General features: G+C 44.0%; 1 protein-coding gene across 2 annotated transcripts; it reads right to left on the reverse strand.

Moving 5' to 3' along the window:
• Positions 1 to 1,425: 1,425 nt before the first annotated feature.
• On the reverse strand, positions 1,426 to 13,319 carry GATAD1 (GATA zinc finger domain containing 1). Of its 2 annotated transcripts, XM_070369863.1 has the most exons (5): positions 12,856 to 13,317; positions 11,982 to 12,107; positions 9,938 to 9,997; positions 8,080 to 8,263; positions 1,426 to 6,127 (listed from the first exon to the last, which is right to left on the reverse strand). In XM_070369863.1, the coding sequence occupies exons 1-5, from the start codon at positions 13,111 to 13,113 to the stop codon at positions 5,937 to 5,939; spliced, it is 819 nt and encodes a 272-aa protein (XP_070225964.1). In that variant the 5' UTR covers positions 13,114 to 13,317; the 3' UTR covers positions 1,426 to 5,936. The 2 variants fall into 2 exon arrangements, with proteins under 2 accessions (XP_070225964.1, XP_070225965.1); XM_070369864.1 differs by lacking the exon at positions 11,982 to 12,107 and having other exon boundaries at positions 12,856 to 13,319.
• Positions 13,320 to 22,522: the final 9,203 nt, after the last annotated feature.

The raw sequence follows: 22,522 nt of genomic DNA on the forward strand, positions 1-22,522 counted from the left end.
ACGGAGGTGGTCGCCCCAGTCACCAGGGAAATTTAGCAAGAGCCGCATGTGACCAACGCTGCTGTGCCGTTCTCGGAGGACCACTTACTGTTTATCTGAGAACATGTATACAGTGACTGTACCTGCCTGGCCGCACAAAAGGGTCTTTGTGTGACCTCTGTTTTTGCGACCTTAGCCAAATGCCTGTGATGGAGCAGCGCATTCTAATTTAACCCTCAGTCAAGAGTGTTTTCTTTCTCTACTACCTTTTTGGAGAAGACGTCTGAATTCAGAGTTTTTTCAAACTATTTCCCCAACAGCACCTTCGTTCTTTAAAGTGATGGTCTTTTTAACTTGCACCTTTCCTATCCAGGGTGAGAAGTACTGAAGGTACAGGTGTTTTTGTCAAACTTGCTCCCTTCCACGACAGGTGGAACACAGAAGTGAGAGGAATTCCAAATAGCGATGATGTCACTAGAAGCTGAGGCTGACTGGAGCTGCTGCCTGTAATTGAGTAATTACTTCAAGCCAGGCTGTAATGTTCAGTGAGAAATAATGGTTCATGATTCCCACTTCTTGAAAGAAAAAAGAAAAAGAGAGTTTTTTTTAAGTTTTATATACACATTGTTAGGAATTAAAAATGTTAATAGCCCAATGTGTTCACCTTTCCCTTTGTGACATCTTTCATTACTTTTCAATTAAAAGAAATTTACCAAAATAATACATGTACAGTTATTTTTTTAAAAAGGCCAGGAATTCTAAATAGTTGTAATGAAAAACAGCAGTTCTTTGCTTTATCCTTCACTGTCTCCGTAACTGCATCAGGATTTACAGAGCCACGTACGAAGGTAAGAACCTACTGCAGAAGTATTACCTCACACAACGACTGGAGCCCGCTCGACAGCCTGTGTAAGGCTTCTGCTTCTGTGTCGGGGCTGGGCTCTAACATCACCAGGGCAGGCAGCCTGGAGGAAGATGGGCGTGGAAGGAGAGCAAGGACAAACCGGAGCCTGCATTCGTCTCTCAGCCCCTCGGCGACGGGGCTGGGGACACGGTCTGCGGGCCACATCGGCACAGACCTTCCATTATAGGGTGAGAGACACAGATGTACACTGTGAGTAAGAGGAGCCACTGGTGTTTGCTAAGGAGGCAAATGAAAATTCAATCTTAATTCTAAAAGATACTACACAAGTATCCACCAATTTATAAACAAATGGTCAGTTTATTCACTGGTTTAAAAATATTTCATTTAATAAATACCTTACTTTGTATTCATTTTATTGATCAGTCATTCTTTGAGTATCCTAATATCTATTACATATTGATGACAAATCTGTCAACCAAATCACGAGTACTACAACACTAGTGTCTTCTACTTACACCATTTTGGGGTGGAAAACCCTTATTTACATGAAACAAATGAATGAGATAAATTCAAAGTAAATATACTGGGAAAAATACATTTTAATCCACAACTCTGAATACTAGCATTTAGTTATTTACAATGGTAGTTACAATCAATTTTACAACTTTTGTGAAAAGAGATTATAACATACAGCTATGTATCTACAATATACAAATCATAACTTTCGTCCAACTAATAAACCATAACTGTGTATAAAAATGGTAACAGTTAAAACTGCTACAATTCAAAATCACTGTAATTAAATTAGATTCTGGTAAATTTTCCTGGGGTTGGGAAATAATGGTCAGCTCAGAAGAGGAGAGGAGGCAAGTACATGTAAGCCCCACTTTCTCCCACTTTGAAGCTGTTGCTCCCTGACGCAGCTGACCTGCCCTTGAAGTAAAATCTGTCCCTGAATCCTGACTAGAATTCCTGTACCTGACCTTCTAAATCTCAAACACTGTTTTAGGCCTGTTATGATGAATCCACAGCAGATGGCTTTAACTTTGGGGTGGACTTGTTTTCAGATACCGATGCTCAGTCGCTCAGTCGAGTCTGACTCTTTGCAACGTGTCTGACTCTTTGTAACGTGTCCAACTCTTTGTGACCACATGGACTGCAGCACACCAGACCTCCCTGCTGCTGCTGCTAAGTCACTTCAGTTGTGTCCGACTCTGTGCGACTGCAGACGGCAGCCCACCAAGCTCCCCCGTCCTGGGATTTTCTAGGCAAGAGTACTAGAGTAGGGTGCCATTGCCTTCTCCGCCAGACCTCCCTGTCCACCACCAAATCCCAGAGTTTACTCAAACTCATGTCCATTGAGTCGGTGATGCCATCCAACCATCTCATCCTCTGGAATCCCATTGTCTTCCCACCTTCAATCTTTCCCAGCATCAGGCTCTTTTCAAATGAGTCAGTTCTTTGCATCAAGTGGCCAAAGTATTGGAGTTTCAGCTTCAGCAATCAGTCCTTCCAATGAATACCCAGGACTGATCTCCTTTAGGACGGACTGGTTGGATCTCCCTGCAGTCCAAGGGACTCTCAAGAGTCTTCTCCAACACCACAGTTCAAAAGCATCAATTCTTCTGCGCTCAGCTTTCTTTATAGTCCAACTCTCACATCCATACATGACCACTGGAAAAACCATAGCTTTGACTAGATGGACCTTTGTTGGCAAAATAATGTCTATGTTTTTTAATATGCTGTCTAGGTTGCTCATAACTTTTATTCCAAGGAGCAAGCGTCTTTTAATTTCATGGCTGAGTCACCATCTGCAGTGATTTTGGAGCCCCCCAAAATAAAATCTGTCACTGTTTTTATTGGTTCCCCATCTATTTCCCATGAAGTGATAGGACCGGATACCATGATCTTAGTTTTCTGAATGTTGAGCTTTAAGCCAACTTTTTCACTCTCCTCTTTCATCAAGAGGCTCTTTAGCTCTTCTTCACTTTCTGCCATAAGGGTGGTGGCATCTGCATATCTGAGGATATTGATATTTCTCCAGGCAATCTTGATTCCAGCTTGTGCTTCTTCCAGCCCAGCGTTTCTCATGATGTACTCTGCATATAAGTTAAATAAGCAGGGTGACAATAGACAGCCTTGACATACTCCTTTTCCTATTTGGAACCAGTATGTTGTTTCATGTCCAGTTCTAACTGTTGCTTCCTGACCTGCATATAGGTTTCTCAAGAGGCAGGTCAGGTGGTCTGGTATTTCCATCTCTAGAAGAATTTTCCAGTTTGTTGTGATCCACACAGTCAAAGGCCTTGGCAGAGTCAATACAGAGTAAGTAGATGTTTTTCTGGAACTCTCTTGCTTTTTTGATGATCCAACAGATGTTGGTAATTTGATCTCTGGTTCCTCCACCTTTTCTAAATCCAGCTTGAACATGTGGAAGTTCACGGTTCATGTACTGTTGAAGCTAGGCTTGGAGAATTTTGAGCATTACTTTGCTAGTATGTGAGATGAGTGCAATTGCACGGTAGTTTGAGTATTCTTTGGCATTTCCTTTTATTGGGTTTGGAATGAAAACTGACCTTTTCCAGCCCTGTGGCCACTGCTGAGTTTTCCAAATTTACTGATCATGGTCGAGGGTTCTGACAAAACGTGGTCCACTGGAGAAGGGAATGGCAAACCACTTCAGTATTCTTGCCTTGAAAACCTCACGAACAGTATGAAAAGGCAAAAAGATAGGACACTGAAAGATGAACTCCCTGGGTTGGTTGGTGCCCAATATGCTACTGGAGATCAGTGGAGAAATAACTCCAGAAAGAATGAAGAGACGGAGCCAAAGCAAAAACACCACCCAGCTGTGGATATGACTGGTGACAGAAGCAAGGTCCGATGCTGTAAACAGCAATACTGCATAGGAACCTGGAATGTTAGGTCCATGAATCAAAGCAAATTGGAAGTGGTCAAACAGGGATGGCAAGAGTGAACATCGAAATTTTAGGAATGTCAGCAAACTAAAATGGACTGGAAATGGTGAATTTAACTCAGATGATCATTATGTCTACTACTGTGGGCAAGAATCCCTTAGAAGAAATGGAGTAGCCATCATAGTCAACAAGAGTCTGAAATGCAGTACTTGGATGCAATCTCAAAAACGACAGAATGATCTCTGTTCGTTTCCAAAGCAAACCATTCAATATTACAGTAATACAAGCCTATGCCCCAACCAATACTGCTGAAGAAGCTGAAGTTGAACAGTTCTATGAAGACCTACAAGACCTTCTAGAACTAACACCCAAAAGACATCTTTTCATTATAGGAGACTGGAATGCAAAAGCAGGAAGTCAAGAAATACCTGGAGTTAATGGGCAAATTTGGCCTTGAAGTACAGAATGAAGCAGGGCAAAGGCTAACAGAGTTTTGCCAAGAGAAGGCACTGGTCATAGCAAACAGCCTCTTCCAACAACACAAAAGAAGACTCTACACACGGACAACACCAGATGGTCAATACTGAAAAATCAGACTGATTATGTTCTTTGCAGCCAAAGATGGAGCAGCTCTATACAGTCAGCAAAAACAAGACCAGGAGCTGCTCAGATCATGAACTCCTTAATACCAAATTCAGATTTAAATTGAAGAAACTAGGGAAAACTGCTAGACTATTCAGGTATGACGTAAATCAAACACCTTACAACTATACAGTGAAAGTGACAAATAGATTCAAGGGATTAGATCTAATAGAGTGCCTGAAGAACTATAGACAGAGGTTCGTGACGTACATGAGAAAGGGATCAAGACCATCCTCAAGAAAAAGAAATGCAAAATAAAAAAAAAAAAAAAAAGAAATGCAAAAAGGCATAATGGCTGTCTGAGGAGGCCTTACAAACAGCTATGAAAAGAAGAGAAGTGAAAGGCAAAGGAGAAAAGGAAAGATAAACCCATTTGAATGCAGAGTTCCAAAGAATAGCAAGGAGAGATAAGAAAGCCTTCCTCAGTGACCAATGCAAAGAAATAGAGGAAAACAATAGAATGGGAAAGACTAGAGATCTCTTCAAGAAAATCAGAGATACCAAGGGAAATTTTCATGCAAAGATGGGCACAATAAAGGACAGAAATGGTATGGACCAAACAGAAGCAGAAGATATCAAGAAGAGGTGGCAAGAATACACAGAAGAGCTATACAAAAAAGATCTTCATGACTCAGATAATTATGATGGTGTTATCACTCACCTAGAGCCAGACATCCTGGAATGCGAAGTCAAATGAGCCTTAGGAAGCATCACTATGAACAAAGCTAGTGGAGGTGATGGGATTCCAGTTGAGCTATTTCAAATCCTAAAAGATATCAATGCTAATGACCTGTTAATCATTTTTATGGCTGCCCAATGTTAGTCCTAGGTGCGGTCAAGAAACTACTGCTCTGGGGTGCCTACACAGCATATTTCCTGTGTGTTCAGTGAAGCTAACTGTCCACACTATAAGGCTAACATTTCGATGAAGCCTCGTTCCGACTGAGAAGGTAGGTCAGAGCAGTGAAGAGCAGCTCTATTAAAATCAACCAAATGATTCTGAATTTCTCCCTACTACAGAAGAATGCCTGGGCTAATAAAAATCATCCACCAGTCACTTTCCTTAATAAAGCAGTCAATAGTTTGTTAATATATTTTCTAGATAATAAAATAAAGCTTTTTTAAGAGATACTGTGAGAGATATTGTGGATCACAGCTACATTTTACTTGATTTAGCCCTTGGTTAGAAATTTATATCTAAATTAATATTTTATTCTTATAGAAAAATACAATCCATTTTATGAGTTTCTAGAAATAAATTAAGGAGAAAAATAGACACTACCTGTTCCTAATAGTCTCCCTGGAAATGACAGTATTTGCCTGGGAGGATATACACACTTAATGTGTATGTAATACTTCATTTCAAAATATATTTAATTCTTTTCTACCTAATTTTCTAAGTGACTAGTAATAAACAAGCTAGTGATTACTTTAGTCATTTTTCCATCCAAGAATTTCATTAAAGAAACATGTGGCATGTCTTACAGTGGTACAGATACAAGGGAACTGGAAATCCAGGTTTACTTTTTAAACTATAAATGGTTGGCAACTGTTTCCTTTATAGTTATTGCAGGAGTAGGTCCAACATGAGTCCATATATAGCCTTTCTCTGGTCTGGTGGGAACTGTGGGAAATGGTGATGAACGTGACTTGAAATATTCAGAAGGTGCATGACAGACAAATTCCAAGTATTCCATCTTCCTTGGAAGATCCTCCTCTGGTCCTGGAAGGGAGCCACCATTTACATTTTTGAAGATATGTATCATTTTCATAAAAATTAAAATTCCTAAACACTATGAGAAACTGGTCTGGTGCTAACCTGACATTAGTCCTTGAAATATATATTATTTTGAAGTTACTGCCTATCATTTTTTTCTGCTTTTAACTGCTTAAGGAAGATAGCATTCTCTCCAAAATATAACTCAATATAGAAAGGATTCTAAAAGTGATATTTAGCCTTATATAATGTCTACTATATGTATGCTGCTGCTGCTAAGTCACCTGAGTCGTGTCCGACTCTGTGTGACCCCACAGACGGCAGGCCACCAGGCTCCCCTGTCCCTGGGATTCTCCAGGCAAGAATACTGGAGTGGATTGCCATTTCCTTCTCCAATGCATGAAAGTGAAAAGTGAAAGTGAAGTCTCTCAGTCATGTCAGACTCTCAGCGACCCCATGGGCTGTAGCTCACCAGGTTCCTCCATCCATGGGATTTTCCAGGCAGGAGTACTGGAGTGGGGTGCCATTTCCTTCTGTGCTACTATAGGTCAACACTGATCTAAATACTTGACAGATACATCAATGCTTTGAATCCTCACAGCAACCCTCTGAGTTTGGTATTATGATTATTCCCATTTTACATGAGGGAAAGAGAGATGGAGGAAACTACCTGAGATCACACAGCTAGTAAGTGGCGGTCCTATGAACCCAGACAGTCTAGTTCCAGAGTCTGGGCTCTGAAACTTTATGATATATGGTCTCCTTCAGAACATTAGGAAGAGGAGGTGAGAGAGAAGCCCAAGAGGTGGTTCAGGCACATTGCTGCCTCTGCTGACAATCGGATCTGATGGGACAGGTATATAAAAGTTCATTCTTCTATGTACTTACAAGCAGAAGACTTGGCCATGTGTCATTACTTGACACGCAGGTGAGAATAACCGTGATACTTTATTTGTCCTTCCATTCTCTCGGAAAAATACCTTTTGTGTTTTTTCTTAGAATGAAAAAGTAATGTATGCTCATTGCAGAAAGGCTGAAAAGTTTGGGGGTAATTTTAAAACTCTAAACACTTTCAAAATTCTATTTATCAACAACTTCTTGTGAGTCTATATCAAGAATCAATTCTTTGGTCAGCCTTGAAATCAATGAGTACAGTGGCTGCCATTTCAACCACCAACAACAATATAACAGGTTACAAATGGTCCAGGATGACGTGTGTGATACGTAGAGGAACACATGTTGAGAATGTGTAAGATGTTAAAACATAACCATGACAGTTCCTCTACAAATTATTTTTAAGTAACTTTTTGTATGTTACCTAAATAATATAGTTCTTGAGCAATAAATTCTTTTAATAGAGTTTAACCCTGGGTCACCCAGAAAAATCTTATCCACACAGCTTTTTAGTAGGTGCATGCTGCCCCATAACTCAAAATAATTGATAGCCTCAAACCCCAGCTTTATAAAATTTCATATTTTCTGTAAAATTATCTTTTTTGTACTTATGCTTCTTTGTTATGGACTGAATTGTATGCCCCCAAATTCATATGTTGAATCCTAATCCCTAATGTGGTAACATGTGGAGAGAGGGCATTTAGAGAGGTAATTAAGGGTAAATGAAGTTGTAAGGATGCAGCGCTCATCCTATAGAATTGGTGACCTTATAAGAAGAGGAAGAGATGCTAGGAGTGCACGCACACAGAGGAAAGCTCGTGTGAGGACACAACCAAAAAAGTGGCTGTCCACAAGCCAGGAAGAAAGCTCGCACCAGAAACCGACCCTGACAGCACCTCGATCCTGGACTTGCAGCCTCCAGAACTGTGAGACAGAAAAATTCTGTTGTTTAGCCCATTCAGTTTATTGTATTTTGTCCTGGCGGCCCGAGCAGATGAATACAGTTTCCCGTAATAACGGAAAATAAACAGGTTCAAGAACCTGTCTGTCCCTGTCTAACTCACCCACGATGTAGGACGCAGGGTCGAACTGGTCCCTGGGGCTAGCGAGAGTGGGGATGAGCCACGTCAGCGCTGCACTCTTCTCACAGTACTGGTCCTGGACAAAACCTCTGATCTGAGCATAGTAGGGTTTTCCATCTTGTTCATCAATTACAGAAACAACATCTCCAATCTGGTAATAGACTCCCTGGGAGAAACAGAAGATAAGCCTATATTTAAAAAAACAGAACACCACTACAGGTGCAAACTGAAACTTCCTTAGTATGAAAAGTTTCCAAGCGGTCAACAGAAGGTCTCTGAGATGGTCTGATGCGTTGACATTTACACGGTTGTGATTGATGCCAATTCCAAAGCTGTTTCTTTCTTCTGTCTTTGGCTGTGCTGGGGTTTGGCTGCTGTGCACTCCTCACTGGGGCCTGTGGGCTTTCTCCAGCTGTGGTGCACAGGCTCTCTTGTTGCAGCCAAAGGGCTTCTTATGGTGGTGTGTGGCCTCAGCAGTTGCAGCACATGGGCTCTCTAACTGTGGCTCACTGGCTTAGCTGCCCCTAGGCGTATGGGGTCTTATTTCCCTGATCAGGGATCAAACCTGAGTCCCTTGCACTGGAAGGCAGATTCTCAATCAATGAACCCCCAGGGAAGTACCTAAAGTTGTTTCAATTTTGAATGAAAAAAACTTCACATACACATGATGACTTGCAGCTGGAGAAAACATTTGTTTACAAAAATAATTTTATATCACAATAGTACAATCCCTACTTTTTTTGCCAGAACCACTGCACTGGACAAAGTTAAGTGACTTGCTAAAAGCTCCCTAAGGCGGCACTGCAGCCGAGGCGCCTACACCAGCTCAGGAGTCTACCTCTGTACAGTCCTGAAAAGCAGTGCTTTTATCAAGACAACTTCACCTCTCCCCCTCACCATGGGCTTCCAGGAGCAGCCAGTCCCCACTACTGCCCTTCTCCTCTCACTTCTTGAAGGCATTTTTGAACCTCTGTGCCCACTCCCATCTCTGTGTCAGGCTCCATCCTCTATTTGTCCAAATCTCTCCTCTCCCTCCTTAGCCGTCAGTGTTGTCAGGTTGACTAGGATGGCTCGTTGCCCTGGCTCGACACCACACATTTGGATTTTAAAAACAATTCCCATAATCTACATTAAAAAATACTTAAGATCTTCATATAGTATTTCCATAGGCAACTTCTTCTCCCCACTCAGCTCTGGATGTTACATAATAGCCATGTATGGGGGAAAAGAGCTTAGAAAGGAACAAAAAACACAGTCGCACCTTATAGAGAGTAGCGAAGACCTTTAGACTAACCCAATATTTTAGTACCACATTATGCCTTCCAGGCAGAGAAGGCAATGGCACCCCACTCCAGTACTCTTGCCTGGAAAATCCCATGGATGGAGGAGCCTGGTAGGCTGCAGTCCATGGGGTTGCTAAGAGTAGGACACAACTGAGCGACTTCACTTTCACTTTTCACTTGCATGCATTGGAGAAGGAAATGGCAACCCACTCCAGTGTTCTTGCCTGGAGAATCCCAAGGACAGAGGAGCCTGGTGGGCTGCCGTCTATGGGGTCGCACAGAGTCGGACACGACTGAAGTGACTTAGCAGTAGCAGTATGCTTTCCAGGTGGCTCAGGGGTAAAGAATCCACCTGCATTGCCAGAGATGGAGGTTCAGTCCCGGGTGGGAAGACCCAGTAGAGGAGCAAATAGCAAACCACTCCAGTACTCTTGCCTCGGAAATCTCATGGGCAGAGCGTGGCAGGTTACAGTCGTCACAATAGAGTTGGATAAGTGACTAAACAACAACAAAAACACAATACATTCAAATCTTCCTTCAATAACTCTGATGCTCACCTTGTAGAAGATTGATTCTGCAGTGATTATGGTGGAAACGGACTCAGGAGCTTTGATGGGCTATGAAAAAAAAGAAGTAAAAATATTAGCACATTCATTGTATGTGTGTGGGTGTGTGTGTAGTGTGTATGTGTATGTGTGTGTGGTGTGTATAGGCATTTTTCCAGCCACATATGAGTTCTGTAATCTGAGAAATACTAAAGTTGTTTGGTGACAAGAACTGCAGTGTTAAAAAAAATAAAAATCTTCTGAACATTGCAACAAAGCATGGTCTGAATATTTCTGCTGTTATTTCCGTTACCTTTAGCTTAAAAATTGCTGAGAATCAAAGGACAAGCTCCTGATTATGTGGCTGAGACCTAACAGAACCCTTCTCAGAGCTTTATTGCACGTAACAATCTAGTTTTAAAAAGTATCTGTGGCTTTAATGGCCTGAGCATGACAGAGGTGGAAATAACAAACAAGTCTCTTCAAAGACATTTTCCATCTCAACTTAACTATAGCTATGATAATATCATCAGAACTAGTTTTCTAACAAGTCTGAACCAAGGCCAAAGGAGGCTTTCTTGGGAGTTGCTAGTAATTTGCCACCAATCATCATCGAAATTCCTTAAGCTGTAATACACTTTTATGCCACAACACAGTAACTAGGCCTTCCCAAATATGTCTTGATATCATCCTTGAAGAAAGCGGTTGCCAGAGAAATCGATATAAAATACTTTCAGAAAACATATTCCACCATACATAAGAGGAAAACTATAATCAAGTATTCACATATTTTGTCTAGTCAATAATCACATTTTAGAAAACAAATTTATTAAAATCCTAATAAATTAGAAGCAACAATGGCACCCCACTCCAGTACTCTTGCCTGGAAAATCCCATGAACGGAGGAGCCTGGAAGGCTGCAGTCCATGGGGTCGATGAGGGTCAGACACGACTGAGCGACTTCACTTTCACCTTTCACTTTCATGCATTGGAGAAGGAAATGGCAACCCACTCCAGTGTTCTTGCCTGGAGAATCCCAGGGACGGGGGAGCCTGGTGGGCTGCCATCTATGGGGGCTGCACAGAGTCGGACACGACTAAAGCGACTTAGCAGCAGCAGCAAGGTCATATAAAAACACTTTTGGATATTGTCAAAATTACAGATCTTGGTGTCCTGGGTTCCCCCTCACCTTTGCTTAAATACTGGAGGGGTTTACATGACTTTCATTTTCAATCTGCATACGAGTCGGACACGACTGAAGCGACTTAGCACATCTCAAGAAAAAGAATCCACAATCTGCACAAGGATATAACGCAAGACCTCTCTGAGGTTTTTAAATGAATACACCCAGCTTCAGAAAATGCCTTTACTGGTGAGTGAAGCATTTCTGGTCTGAAAGCAGAGAACCATATTGAGGTTTAAAAAAAAAACAAAAAACAGTATCGAATGCTTTGCCCAGTGTGTTTGCCCACTGTCCCTTGTATTTACAAAATCAAAAGCTTTCAGTTACCCCAGCACAAACTTTTCAACGATCTACTTTCTTATAAAAGAAGAGATAAAGAAGATTTAGTAACACTTTTGATTCATATTCATCAAGTTGATCACTGTAAATCAGTAAGAAACATTTTTGGGGGGCCATATAACAAGCAAATATGGAACTGAATGAATTCCAGTGTTATTATTTACTTAAAGCTTTATGGAAAAGAAAAAAAATGCCATGCCCACACCAAGAACTGTAACTCCATCTCATCTTTTGCATAGAGAACCCAATAAAATGTGCTCAAGATTTAGGTTTCTTTTAGAATCATGTTTTATGTTCCCCAGGGGGGATAAAAAACTAAAACAAGGAAAAGAGGATATCGTTAACTTTATAAAACAGTAAGGCTCCTAAAAGAGCTCCTTCCCTTTCTGAAAGCCTGGATCAGTCCCCAGAAGGCTACAGAAGAGCTGCCAAGCGCAGAGTCCAAGTTCAGTGGTGAGAGATGAAGGCGGTGGTTGGTCACACTACACACAATGCCACAATTACAGTACAAGACACTGTCCACAATCATCTTACATTTTTTAATTTAAAAATATGTCTTCTCCCTTTCCCTTTAGTGGAAACTTTCTTTTCAGCAGCTGGAGCAGATTTGTATTTAGTGTTTCTGAGCCGAGCGGACCTCCTGTGAATTTCCTGCTTACTCTGTTACATAAACAAAGAACAAAAAAAAGAGAAATAAAAAGTGTAGAAAGGTTGCTGTCCTGATACAACCATCTTACAAGGATCCCAGAGTATGCACTTTAAACGAACATTTACAAATAAATTAAGAGTGCAACTTTTCTTTTCATGCTGGGTAATAATCAAACGAACTGGCTTAATTTAAAAAGGGAGAGCCACAGGCAAACATCTCCAGAGACTCCAAAAAACGTGTTAACTACTTGTAAAAGGGCAAAGGGCAGCAAGAGGTAAGACGATTCTACGCCAAGGTAAGACCATTCATCGGTTGCGTTTATAACACAAAATTCCTTAAAAACTCAACTCTCCTAAGCCAGAGAATGGGTGTGGTATGCCACCTCCTGCCGTGGAACACTTATGTTACTACTGAAAATGACCTGATAATCTTAATAACATGACATTATGATAAAGAAAACTTTATTAACAGAGAAAGAGGCCCAGTAGCCGTGACCCTGTACTTAACGTACGTAAGTACCCTCAGATGTCCGGGTGCTACCAAAAGTATCACAGGGGAGGGATTTCTGAGGGGTTTTTCCTCTTCTTGCTTCTCTAGACTTTAAACTTCTCATGAGAAAAGGGGCTGAGAAGGGGTCAAACCAACGACGACCTTCCTGTCGCGGGCGGGAGGGGGCGGCCCGGCCCAGTTTGCCGGGAGGGCGCCGCCCGCCCCGCGCCGCGTCGGCCTCCGCCCGCGGGAGGGGCCGCAGGGGCTCACCTGCTTGCCGCCCCCGCCCCCGTTGCTCTGCGGAGGGGCGGCCGAGGTGCTGGCGAAGGTCGCGGCGCCGAAGCCACCCCCTGTGCCGCCGCCGCCGCCCCCTGTGCCGCCGGCCGCCCCCGGGCAGGAGCCCCCGCCGCCTGCGCCGCCCCGGCCTGTGCAGTGGTGGCAGAGGATCTCCCCCTGCGGGCCCTTCTTCCACATGGAGGACGACGTGGTCTTGCAGACGCTGCAGGTGGGCTTCAGGCCCAGCGGCATGGTGGCCGGCTCGGGCGGCCCCCGCGGGCGCAGCGACACGGGAATGGCGACCGCCGACCTCGGCGGCCCGCGGGCCGGCCCGCCACTCCCACTGACAGAAGAGCGGCGCGGGCGCGGCGCCGAGCTGCCCAAGCCGGGACCGGGCCGCGGCCGCCGCCCCCTGGAGGCAGGAAGCCGGTTCCGCCCGCTCCACAGTCAGCTCCACGCTCGGCAGCCCGAGGCGCCAAGAGGCGGGGCGGGGCGGGGCGGGGCCTGGGAGGACACCCTTGCCTCGTCCTTAGGGGGCTTCCGGTGATGGGCGGGGCGGGGCGGGGCCTGGGAGGACACCCTTGCCTCGGCCTTCGGAGGCTTCCGGTGATCGGCGGGGCCGCACACTGGTCGCCCGCCTGACCGGAAGTGCCTTGCCCGGAATTACCGGGACTGCTGGGAGGTTCACGCGGTTTTCGGCCTTTTAGGCCTACGATTGACTTATAAAATACAGGACGCCTAAGTGAATCTAAATTCCAGATAAGCAGCTAGTAACTTACTAAAGCCAATGTATCCTATGCAATGTTCGTTGTTTATCTGAATTCAAATTTAAGTGGGCAGCCTGTATTTTTAATTTTCCAAGTCCGGCACTCCTACTTAGGACCTCGTTACACTCTTTAAAATTATAATTTACACCCCCATATACGTTTGATTATAAGGGACATTTGAGTATTAGGAGTTGAAACATTTTAAAGCCCTGGAGACCATGCATACGTTCATTGGCACTTGAGTGGCGGTGTCATCTTGAGTCCTATAGCCTCTGAGCATTAGGCCGGGGAGATAGTGCTGGTTTGGCATTGTTGGGAGGCAGATTTGGCCCCGAGAACCTCCAGAAAGGGTCTTGGGAGCTCCCTGGTCCGCACTTGGGAACAGCTGACCTAAGACAAGGGCATCATGAGAGCCAGCCTTCTCAATTAATGCCGCTGGTCAGTACCAGCCTGGCCAGGGAAACGAGTCTCTACCCAGCCTCTCTCAGTGGAGTGGTGGTTGCCGCCTCTCTTGGTGATCCTGGGTTTCCTAGGCTTGAAGTTCTCTCCCACCTCTTGATGAATATGTTGGTGGAGGGATGTGGGAGGAAGAAGAAAGCTTTATTGACTGCCTTATCAAGTTGTGAAACTGCATTTAGGGCTTCTGCCGATTGTGGTTTAAGATATTATCCCTATTTTACTCTTAACTGATGATCAACAGAGGAACTGTGATTTGGCCTAGATGCCCGGGTGGACACTGGTCTTGGAAGCACATCTGGACAGGGCTCTGCTGCAGCCCTGCATCCTGAGTTGCGGCTCTGGTCATCCTGGCTCTGAGTCTAGGGTTCCCCAATAGTGGCCACCTCATGCAAAGGGTTGACTCATTGGAAAAGACCCTGATGCTGGGAGGGGTTGGGGGCAGAAGGAGAAGGGGACAGCAGAGGATGAGATGGCTGGATGGCATCACTGACTCGATGGACGTGAGTTTGAGTGAACTCCAGGAGTTGGTGATAGACAGGGAGGCCTGGCATGCTATGATTCATGGGGTAGCAAAGAGTCAGACACAACTGAGCGACTGAACTGAACAGTACCACAAAAAATTAACTACATTTCAGACTGTTATTGGGTATAAGAGCAATTGTGAAAGTGGCTGAGAATAGGTACACAGTGTGGTCTCACTGTAGAAGGCTGCGCTCTGTGAGAGGCATCTAGATATTAAATTCTATGCTTCCTAATATATCTCTGCTGCTAGTACACCTGTGTTCGCACCACCTCCTGTGAGATTACTGCCTCTCATTCACGGAAAACTTTGGCCCCTGACTCACCAGGTTCCTCTCCACCGGAGACACCATCCTGTCTGGGACCCACATCCACATGTATAACCATTCAGTGTCCTCTTTTCTCCATTCCTCCTCATTCCAGCATCTCCATCTCCTGTCCTTGTCAGCTCCCATAGCTCCTGGTTACACCCTCTACCCTTCTGAGACCATCAGAAAGAACCACATTTTTTCCTTGGTTTTTAAAAAAAAATTTTTACAACCTTTTAAAATTAAGTATAATACACATACTGTAAAGTATCCAAATGCATCTAAATACAGCTTATCACAAAGTCACTGCACTGGGCCAACCAAATCAAGAAATAGAACATTAGCCCCTCACATGCTCTTTATCCAGAGATCACCACTATACTGATTTTTAATAGATTTTGTGGCTTCCCTTTGTCAGGGTAAGGAAGGTCCCATCTATCCCTGTTTTCATCATGAATGTGTAGAATTTTATTCAACAGTTTTCTGTATGAGATGATCATAATGCTTTTCCTCCTTTTTGAAAAATCGTTTATCTTTCCTCTGTCGGGTCTTTGCCGCTGCGTGTGGACTTTCTCTAGCTGTGGAGTGGAGGCTGCCCTCCAGCTGTGCATGGGCTCCTCCTTGCCCAGTGGCTGCTCTTGTCACAGAGCGCAGGCTCTAGAGTGCTCAGGCTTCATAGTTACGGCATGTGGACTCAACAGTCGTGGCTCATGGGCTCTAGAGCTTGGGCTCAGTGGTTGTGGTACATGGGCTTCGTTGTCTGTGGGATCTTCCCAGGCCAGGTATCGAACCCGTGTCATCGGTATTGGTGGCAGATTTTTATCCACTGTACCACCAGGCGAGTCCTGCTTTTTCTTGTCTGTTAATAATGTGAATTCAGGTTTCTGAATGTTAATACTGCCACTTAATGGAATGAATCCAGCTTGGCTATTGTGTACTGTCTTTTCACATATTGCTGGATTACTTTACTAATATTTAAGATTTTTGTATCTATGTTCATGAGTGAGATAGGCTTATAATTTTCCTTTCTTGTAATATTTTTGTCAGACTTTGGCAGCAAGATCATGTCAGCCAAAGAAAGGACTTCGGATTTTATTCTCAGTGAGATGGGAAACCAAAGCTCTTCTATTAATATTTACTGATATGAAAAGATTTCAGATATAAATTTTCAGAGGGGAAAAAGCAATGTATAGGACAGTGCATAGAACATGATCACTGTATGTAAATTAAATATCTGTGTACATGGTGTGTACCTGTTTTAGTTATTCAGGAAAAAAATTGTTGCTAATTGATGCACAGAGGTGGTGAGGCAGGCTTACACTTTTCTTTTTACACCCTTTTTTTTCTTTTATAACAGCTTTAGCTACACAAAACAGTCCACCCTTTTATTTTAAAGTATACAATTCAGTGGGTTTTAATATATTCACAGATTTGTACAACTATCACCACTATCTAATTTTCGAACATTTTCATCAGTCCAGATAGAAACTATCCATTAAGTAACCATTAAGTAGTCAAAGGGTTAAGTCAAATCTCCCCCAACCACTAATCTACTTTCTTTCTCTGTGGATTTGCCTGTTCTGGACATTTTGTGTAAATGGAATCACACAATATGTGGCCTTTTGTTTGCACCTCTTTATCATTTGAAATATTTCTTACCACACTGTGTTAGTTTTATTTTTAAAAAGAGGAAAAAGTATCAAAAGGAAAAGAAGGAAATTGGTGGTTTCTTGGTCCTAAAAATCCTCTGTCAGCTGGAGGTGGCAGGTCACAGCAGACAGTATCTAGTCAAGGACTGGCAAGCAGACCTCCTCTCAGCATCTCAGTCCCTTGTCTGTAAATTGGGGAGGGTATCACCCACCCCAGGGCTGCAGCAAGATTTGATCAATTATCACGCCTGGCACATAGTCAAAACGTAGGGCTTGTCTTCCAAGCAGCAAAGCTATAGTGTCTCAAAGCTCCTATGCAGATGTATTGGAGTGTTAACAGAATAGACCAGTGTGCTGCAAGGAGAAATAGGACTAGGTGATGGGTAGGGGGAGGGGGTGGGGTCAAGTTGGGAGGTGAGAGAAATGGGCGGGAGAGAAGGATTCAGGATGACACTGTCAGTGAAAGCTCTGACCCAGTCCTGCTCCCTCATGGGCGCCTCAGCAAGAGCCGGAGCCACTACTGGCCAGGCCAGGGCTCCCTGAGGCACCACGGGAGATCTCAGATTGACAGAAGGAGAGCGAGAGACCTAGCTTGGACTCAGGGGAAAGAGACGATTTGGTGCCTATGGGATGTCTGAGAAAATTCTGCAGGTGGAATGTGTCTGTCTGTATGTATGTTTGTGAGTGTGCAAGCTGTGAACACAAAAATGAATACCTCCCAAGATCTTAACATTCACCCTATGGGAAAGAAATAAAGCTGAGCTCCCCAGGGGATTATCATTGTCAACGTGTGGTCTAATTTGCATGATTTAGGTGCTGCATGCTACATTAATTAAAACTCTTTTTAAAAATGCATAAAATATATTCCAGGGCCTGTTTCAAACAGATGCAGTTCACCACATTTTGTATCTTGGTTGCGTTTGGAAGGCAGAGTTCCTTGTCCAACCACACCCTTGTCCTGCATACCTCAAGGGCACACAGCCCCTGAGTCTCCTTTACCTGCCTGTCAAATGAGGGTAATGAGAGAGCACACCTCCTGGGTTAGTGGGAGGATTCAGTGAGTTAGCACAAGTGAGGTGGTAACAACTCTTCCGCCTGGTCACTGCTTGATTTCATGCCAGTCCTAAGGCTAATAAGACAGGAGGAGGCATTCTTTTGACCAGGTTGGTCAAATGTATACCCCTCTCCCCCACCTACAGTCTTGGAAAAAGTGTAATTAACTCAAGTTGCCTATTAATATTGACAAACTAGAGAAAGAATGTGTGTGGACTGGACAGGGTGAGACCTATGGAACTGCCAGAGAGAGAGGGCCAGGGCAGGTGTTCCTGCTGACCTCGTCTTCAATCCTCAGGAGGGGTGTCATGGCAGCCCTGTCTCCCTCTGCAGTCACACCTTCTGTGCAATAACCCAGAACTTTCTCTCTGTTCTGTGTGTGGGGCCCCATGGTTCCCACGCCAATGCCTCAGTTCAGGGTGTTCTCCTTACCCAGAATATGGGTCCTCTCAAGGTGTCATAAGGACCCTATCCATCTTCCCAGAATCAGCTCAGGCATCACTTCCTCCAGGAAACCTCATGCGAGGAGTCACAGCCCTCCCCCGCCCCTACCGAACTAAGGAGCTGTTCCTTGCCGTGCCTTCTCCCTCCTCTTACCCTAGGGTGCACCTTCGTACCCTTGTCTCCTCCACTGCACCAGGAGCATGTTGAGGAAAGGAAGTCTGCCCTTTTCCTCTTTGTGTTTCTTCTACCTCCCCACATCTTGCATTGTTTGTTGTTGTTGTTTAGTCACTAAATCATGTCCAGCGCTTTGCAACCCCATGGACTACAGCCTGCCAGGCTCCTCTGTCCATGAGATTTCCCAGGCAAGAGTACTGGAGTGGGTTGCCCATTTCCTCCTCCAGGTGCCCTTCCTAACCCAGGGATTGAACCCAAGTCTCCTGCATTGGCAGGCGGGTTCTTTACCACCGAGCTACCCGGGAAGCCTGCACTCAGTAGGTAGGCATCGATTAGCAGTCTAATGTGTGTGGATTAACATATCAGTCAGCCTTTTCTCAGCTGAATGAACAGCCTCGGTTCCAGGCGGTGCCTGCGCCCATTCCCCTCCTCACTACCCCCACCTCATCAGCTGACTTCCTTCACCAACCAGCCTGCATCCGGCCTCCCTGGCTCCTCCCTGGCCTGCAGTCTGAGCAGGCATCCCCCTGCACCACAGTGGGCACTCAAGTTGCCCATTAACATCATCATCCACCACTCAGCACCAGCTGGATCACAAACGAGTCTTCCTTATTTGAAATAACCATGCGGGATCCCTGGTGGAGCTTCCTAAGCATCTTCCTCCTGTTTGGGAAAAGGTGATGATGTGGTGAGGAGGACACCTTGTCTTCTGGTTGCCTCTGCTAAGGCCTCGGGACCCTTCTTGACGCGGAATCAGTTTGGAGATGGCGGAACAGGCGTCCCTGAGACTCAGCATGGAGTGCCTTGGCCATCACCGGCCACCAAGGGCCCAGCAGAGGGACCTGACTCAGAGCCCATCTGCCAGGCAGCGGGGGTCCTGGCCCACCCCAGCCTCCAACTGCCACTCCCCTAACTGTCACTCAGAACTTTGCTTCTCGGTACCTGCACCCGTGCCTGCCTGCCCTTCGAATGACTGCTGGCTCAGGAGCCAACACGGCTCTTTGAGGACTGGGTGAAAGCCACGTTGTGGGATTCAGGTATCCAACCTCTGTAGTTCTATAAGGCAACCTCAGCTGTCTTTGACTCTTATTCCTTTGGTTTTGGTCTCGAGAGCTCTTCCAATCTTGCTGCCTCTCCACCTTCTGATTTGCGGGATGGCTGGGGAACCAACTTGGTTGTTTGAGCATCTTTTAACCTTTCTCAGCTGTATGTGAAGACTGTGTTCCTCAGAGGAGTTCGGATTTTATCAAAAAGAGAAATATTTTATTTACCCGAGGAAATGAAACTATCTTTTTAATATAAATAATAAGTTTTCATTATAAAAATTCATACAATTCAGCATATCCTTCAATTCTGCTGTGTTAATGATAACCCATTCCTCTGATGTTGGATATTTAGCCTGTTTTAAATTTTTTGGAGTTACAGTGACTGATATAATGAACTTCCTTACACATGTATTGTTGCCTGTTTGTGTGGGTATTTTTATGAGGGAAATTCCTAAAAATATAACTGTTGTGTCTAAAGTGGCACACATTTTAAATTGTGATTAATGTTGCCAAATTACTCACCCAAAAAAGTCTGCACACCTGCCAACTCCTGTGAAATTATGTTTGGGCTGATTTAGCCACTGGACATAGAAGATGCATTGCCGAGGGCCACAATAGTTTTGGGGGTTATGAAAACTTTTTAAATTTCTTTTAAAATGAGGAGAAAAATGAATACAATAATAGTGAATATAAAATATACAGTGAATCCAGCCTGGATTATATTTTTTATACTAATGAAACCGTTAAAATATACTCCTTCATAGTTTATTATGGAGGTAGGACCCAGGAAGCCAAATATGTATAGGCCCCTTACCAGTCATAATGTGGCCCTGGCTTATCCATTTCTCCACATCCTTGCAATTCTGAGAATTCTCTTTTTAGTTTTTAACAGACTTTTATGCTAAACAAACAAAAAAAAACATTTCACGATTGTATTTCTTTGACTATTTGTGAGGTGTGGTCTCCTAAGTTGATTGACCATTTAAATTTCCTGTATGAACTGCTTACTTATGTTCCTTTCCCATCCTTCTATTGACTTGCTCACCTTTTCCATGTTAAAAAGTTCTTTTTACATTATAGTAAATATTGCAAATTTTATTTTCAGAATTTTTCACTTCAGATTTGTTGGTATCTTTTTATGATGATATTTGAAGTGTTCCTGTACCCCAGACCTGTCAAGCATTTGTTTCATGGTATCATTCTTATAAAGGCTTATACAAATTTCACTGATATTTTCTTATTTGGCTATTAACATTTATTATAATCTTTCATTAATCTGCAATGAAATATTGTAAAAGATGTGAAATAGCTATTAAACTTTGTTTTCCAAGAATAGCTAATTGTTCTAATACCACGAGACAATGGAAATACCACCTTTACCAAATATTAAATTCTTACATACATGATTCTATTTCTTGAATCTCTTCCATCCTGTTGATCCATTTATCTGTTGCCCTGTGAACACTGCACTTTTAATTATTTAACTTTATTATATTTTTATTCCATTTTCCCTCTTACCCAAAATCCTCTTTCAAATTTTGTCTTGATTATTCTCACACATTTACTCTTTCTGGGGAGCTTTAGAGTTATGTTTTTAAGTACTGAAAAAAATTTCAATAAGTTTTGTAAATTTAGAGATTAATTTGAGAAGAAGGGATAACTGTATACAAGAGAGTCTGCCTCCCCAGGGGCATGGTATCTTGTTCACTTTCTTCAGATGCCAGTCCCACCTGGTCCATGGTTTGCCCAAGCCCTCACCATCTCATTCATCTCCTCAGACATTTCCATGGTTCCTTGTGGGGCAGGGGGCCACTAGCAGGGGCCTGCCTGAGTCTGCATGTCCCGAAGAGGTGAATGGGGGCCTTTTCCTTTGCCATAAATGGTCTGCGTGGTACTAGTTTTCTGAGAACTCTGTTCTGTTGAGGAGTGCTGTGGCAAAGCCCGCCAGAGTCTCTTACTGGATTTCTGGTCTCTGCTTCCACTTTTGCTTCCTCAGGTCCACTCTCCACACCGCGCTCCCTGTAACCTTTCTAGTCAGATCCCCACAACCTCCTGCTGGAAAACCTTCAGCGATCTCCCCATTGTATTAATTACTTATTGCTCCGGACACAAATTACAACAAATGTAACACCTTAAAACAACACAAAAATTTGTGATCTTAGAGTTCTGGAAGTCAGAGGTCAGAAATAAGTTTCACTAGGTTAAAATCAAGATACGTTCCTACAATACATTCCCTGACCCTTTCCGACTCCTACAGGCCTCCTGCATCTCTTGGCTCACAGCCCCTTCCTCCACCTTCACAGCCAGCCGCTGAATCCCTCTGGCCTGTGCTGCTCTCGTCCCGTCTCCTTCCTGACGCTGACCCTCCTTCCTCTTATAAGTATGGTGATCAGGACCCTTGTAAATCAGTTGGGCCCACCCAGATAGTCCCACCTCACACTCCTTAACTTATTCACGCCTGCAGTGTTTCTTTTGCCACACGAAGTAACCGGTTCACAGGTTCGGGGGTTAGGACGTGGATACCTGTGTGCGGGCGTGCCCAGTCTCTAAGTTGTGTCCGACTCTTTGTGAACCCATGGACTATAGCCCACCAGGCTCCTCTGTCCATGGGATTTTCCAGGCAAGAATACTGGCGTGCGTTGCTTTGGGGGACCGCTATTCAACCAAGGCCTTCAGGATGAATTTGACTTGCCAGCCCCACAGCAATCTGCCCCCTCCACTCTCCTGTTTCTAACCTCACTCTGCTTTCCCCTTCCAACTCCCTAATTCCATCCATATGAACTTCTTTCAGTTTCTGGAACCTGCCTCTCTGCTTCCTCCAGTCCTGGTCCAGACAGACTCCTCTGCCCCAGAAAACCTTCCCCTACCTCTTTACCTGACTGACTCCTCATCTCCCCACCTCGGCTTAAACCTCACTTTCTCTGGAGGCTCTTGACCGCCTCTTCTACTCCCTGCATCTTCTTCGACACTTTGTTACTCTCATAATATCCTCCATGTTTCTGGCCCTACTTCTATTGCCTTTTATATGATTGCTTATTTGATTATCTTCTCTCCCAAAATGCAAGCTCTTTAAGGGCGAAGGTGACAAGGGCAACTCAACGTAAGAGGGAGTTTATTCACTCACTGCAGAATAAATCTATAAACATATTCCTTTCATAATAGAAATAAAGTTATTTTAGTCTATAGTTCTCATATTAAAACTATTTGTTCATCATTTATTCAACCAGTGTGTGTGGAGCAAT

This window comes from Bos mutus, chromosome 4, assembly GCF_027580195.1.
Source record: "Bos mutus isolate GX-2022 chromosome 4, NWIPB_WYAK_1.1, whole genome shotgun sequence".
Taxonomy (NCBI): Eukaryota; Metazoa; Chordata; class Mammalia; order Artiodactyla; family Bovidae; genus Bos; species Bos mutus.